This window comes from Typha angustifolia, chromosome 10 (assembly GCF_048772165.1).
Source record: "Typha angustifolia cultivar Huaian chromosome 10, ASM4877216v1, whole genome shotgun sequence".
Lineage (NCBI taxonomy): Eukaryota > Viridiplantae > Streptophyta > Magnoliopsida > Poales > Typhaceae > Typha > Typha angustifolia.
The window spans coordinates 9,460,247-9,464,372 of record NC_133248.1 but is presented as its reverse complement, the minus strand read 5'-3'; the positions used below and the strand labels follow the sequence as shown (position 1 = coordinate 9,464,372).

At 39.0% G+C, this 4,126-nt stretch overlaps 1 protein-coding gene across 3 annotated transcripts; it reads right to left on the bottom strand.

The window, feature by feature from the left end:
* Window positions 1–450: 450 nt before the first annotated feature.
* LOC140768550 (zinc finger protein STOP1 homolog) lies at window positions 451–3,704 on the bottom strand. Of its 3 annotated transcripts, none has more exons than XM_073108871.1 (2): window positions 3,684–3,704; window positions 451–2,267 (listed from the first exon to the last, which is right to left on the bottom strand). In XM_073108871.1, exon 2 carries the CDS (start codon window positions 2,148–2,150, stop codon window positions 621–623), a length of 1,530 nt encoding a protein of 509 aa, XP_072964972.1. In that variant the 5' UTR covers window positions 2,151–2,267; window positions 3,684–3,704; the 3' UTR covers window positions 451–620. The 3 variants fall into 3 exon arrangements, with proteins under 3 accessions (XP_072964972.1, XP_072964970.1, XP_072964971.1); XM_073108869.1 differs by lacking the exon at window positions 3,684–3,704 and adding an exon at window positions 3,482–3,677; XM_073108870.1 differs by lacking the exon at window positions 3,684–3,704 and adding an exon at window positions 3,206–3,471.
* Between the last annotated feature and the right edge of the window lie 422 nt (window positions 3,705–4,126).

Here is a 4,126-nt window from a genome sequence, read left to right as displayed (position 1 = left end):
CTTTAAAGATATTGTATTATTCAAGATAAGCTGCTGACTCTGCATATTAGTAATCTTTTCAACGACCGTTTTTTCACGAGGGTGTGCCAGTGGCACACCCCGTGCCAAGTGTCGTGCCATTACTGGCATGGCCATCCATGTGTATGACTTGATCTGTACCATATATTCTAATATGATCTATCTCAATTATTATGCTACTTATATTCTAACATGATTCATCTCAATTATTATGCTACTTAATCTTTATGTGGGGAGTTCTTTAAAGATATTGTATTATTCAGGATAGGCTGCTGACTCTACGTATTAGTTATCTTTTCGACGACCGTTCTTTTAAGGAATCACAATGTAATAATCTAAGTCAAAATCTTGCACGATAACCATCCAGAGTATTGCATATAGAGTACAATTAGATGTTGATGTAATACAAATAAAAGCACCTTGGTCAGACGATGAGGGAGGAAAATAAGAGGATTATAATTGATCATCGATAAATGAAGTACATGACTTAATAAGAAAGAAGCACTGGCTAAACAGTAGTCGAGCTAGAAAACTGAAGCAGCACCTGTATTCGTGGTCATAAAAGTGGATGATTCCCTTATCTTCATAACTGGTGGATAATTCTAATTTCCTCCATTTATTTGCTGAAAATTGCAGGAACTAGAAGGAATGATGGTGAATGGGTTTTCAGAAAATCCAAAAGCAACTCGGGGAAATTCATCAAGTCCACCGAAGTTGCAAGAATCAAAATTCAAGGGTGAGAAACAGCCACTGCGGCTATCATCAATTTCTTTAGTACCCAGACTCTGAATATTATCTGAATTCCCAACAAGGTTGTAGTTTGTACTTCCCATGATCCCATTCATTGCTTCACTGCCCTGCACTTGCTCAGATGTTCCTGAGGCTTTGACATCATCCATAGGAAGGGCGGGCGTGTGGCCTTGGAATAGGGCGACGTGCCCAAACAATTTATCTTTCCTTGAGAATGTAGTCCCACAAGAGCATAGCCATTTGTCACGCCCACAATGCTTCTCATGAGTTTTCAGGTCAGCGATAACCGAAAACTTTTTGATGTTGCATCTACTACAAGTATAACTCTTGTCGCAATGGCTCCTCTTGTAATGATTTTTTACGCATAGAATTGTCTTGAGAGGTTGGAACTTCTTGTGTTCCTTGTTCCTTTTGCACCCGACAAATGGGCAAGAATATCTCCTTATGGGAGCAACTTCTGCGCTACCATCCTTGATAGGCCTTGCAAGGGCAGCAGGAGTCTTGTACTCGTCTCCATGACCTCTCATGTGCATTCTTAGGTTAGCATCTCTCTTGAATCCCTTACCACATATCGAACAGAAGTGAGTGTGAGGTGCTAAAATTTCTTCCTTCTTCAGTTGCAGGACTTCATAAGAACCAGGGGGGAGGTTTTCTCCATCAATGCCATCATCACTTTCCTTCAAATCATGGTCTTCAACAGGAATAGAGTCTGAGCTTTTACCCAGGCAAGTACTCGAGCATTTGAACAGCTCCTCATCATCGCATGTATTTAAGCTTTTTATCAGCTCCTCATAGTCCAAAGGCTTGGTTACCTCCGGACTTACAACTTCATGCTGTTGCTGACCACCATTCAAGCTGAATTGAGTAGGAGTACCAAGTACGCCACCCATTTGCCCAGTTGTCAGTAGTGTGTTCTTCGTCGGAGGAAGAAGAGATCCTGCAGTTGATACTAGTTGAATTATGATGCAAGTCAGATCTTGTGTAACAAGCTGCTGCTGACGAGCCAATTCATCAGATCTGTTGGACAGCCGACCCTCCTGATTAATGATTGAACGGAGCATATCCTGAGCTTGGCGGATCTTCTGCTCGAGGAAGGAGAGATTGCTCAGTATCACATGTGGGTCCCAAGCCACCGCTGTGTTGTTTATAGTTGGAGTTGGTTCGAACTGATTTGTGAATATAACCTCCGGATCAGGATCATACAAGCTTTGCGACTGAGAGGGAGGAATATCAGGGAAGGATTCTCTCGGCCTAGCAGCCTGAGAAAGATTCATTGGATTACATTGGACGAATGGCTGATCCGAGTTAAAACTTCTACCTGGATCACTCATCATCGACAAAGAGGATTTCGCTTCTGAGGTCCTTTGCAGCTTTGCATCCATTTTGCGCTCGCCCTCTTAATTGTACACCTTAACGACAGTCTGTTCTACAAGATTCTAATTCTGTTTTGTGACATCCTTCAAGATCCAATTTGCTCAAGCAGAATTCTGTGAGTATACCTGAAAAATGACATGTAGAAGTTACTCCTTACATTACAAGACATAAATTTGGACGCCAAAATGTAAATAAGAGTAGGAACGGGAATAGCACTGAAAACCAAACCCTTCAAAGAATATATCTCCAAGTATCAACACACACACAGAAAATTAAAGCTCCTGGTTTCTATACAGATCACAGTACTGCACACAAGATCTCTGACTCCAGGTCATTGAAATCTTGAAAATACTAGGAAGAGGACAGCATAAAAGAGAAGCTTAAAGGATACAATACATCATCGAAACTTCTTTTCCAAAAGCTCTTTCATTTTCATCTACCTATCTAAGATATTCAAACCTATACTATATAGGTATGCCTTCCCGTAGATAATTGCTGCTGTTTCACTTAAAGAGAAGTTATCTCCAAGAACTAATTGATCCCAAAATAATCCTAACTCAACCTAAGAGATTCTAAAACAACCACCAAAAGATATTGCTTTTTCTGATTATTACAGTATGAAGCTCAAATCAAATTCATGAGAACACTGAGAAGCATAAACTATAAGGTAAAATAATTGTGTACACTACCTTCTAAAGGATCCATAACTAGATTCCAATATCCCAAATTTCCTACCTCCAAAGAGAGATCAGAATCTAAAAGTTCTAATTTGAGTCATTAAGATTTAAGAGAAGAAAGGAGGTTCTTAAAAGACTGGAGCTTTGATACACTTAGATCTCCTAGCCAAACTCAATAGATGAAACACAAAGTTAAACACGCAATTCCAATCAAGATCAATCGAGAATCCCTCCATTTCTTAGAATTCCTTAAGAGAAATACAAATCCTAAAATCACACAAGACCACAAACCTATGCTCCAAACCTCAAATTAGTCATATGGTAAACCGAAAACGTTCTTTAAAACACACTTCCATCAGCAAAATTCCCAACAAGAAGAGACTTACTGTCAGAATATCCGAATAGTTTCAGAAGAAAATAGTCTGAAAACTCCTTGAATCCATCACCATTCCAAAATCCGATGTTTAGCCCATACAAATCCCTCTTCCAATTAAAAACCATTTCTTCCGACCAACAAAATCTCACAAGTTCCACAAATTGGCATGCAAGAGCACAAGATTTTTCACATTGGTAACCCCAAAACTTCCAACTTCCGTTACCAGAACTCGTAAAGAGAAAAGGAAAAGATAACAACAAAAAGCAACAACAAAAAGGGAACTCACACGAAGAAATCCGGCGAGATACAGTCCCCAAGACTCCTCCTTTAGTCGATTTCTAATATACTCAGAACAGACCCAGATCCAAAAATCCCACCTTTACTGCACCCAAATCTCCCACAAGTGTTTATTATAAGCTCCAGAAGAACAAAATATTAATTTCGGACCCCTTCCTCTCATTTATTAATGCAGAAGAGAAGTAGCTTACGATACTAGTTGTACTGTCTGTTACGTTCTTAAGCATAGACCGTGGAGGAGGAAAGCAAGTGGAATCTTGAAGGTGTGAGAGAGAAAAAAAGCGTGAGCTTTCAGGTGGCCAGAGAAGCCATTGGCTTATTTACAAATTACTCCTTACCTCCTCCTTTTTTTCACTTTCTCCTTCATTGCTAATTTGCAATTTACCGCCTGCCTTATAGTTAAATTGCGGATGGAGAGTAATACCAAAATAATAATGATACAAAATTTTGAATTAGCTTGTTAAACTATATTAGTATTAGATGTTAGTTAGTTGTTACTGTCTCTTTAGTTCGTCCACCTATATATATATATATATCTTAATATTTTATCAAGTCAAAGGGAGAGTTCCTTTCTAAGTTGTTATTATATCTAATAAATGTATATCCCTCTCCTAAGATACACCTTTTGCATGTA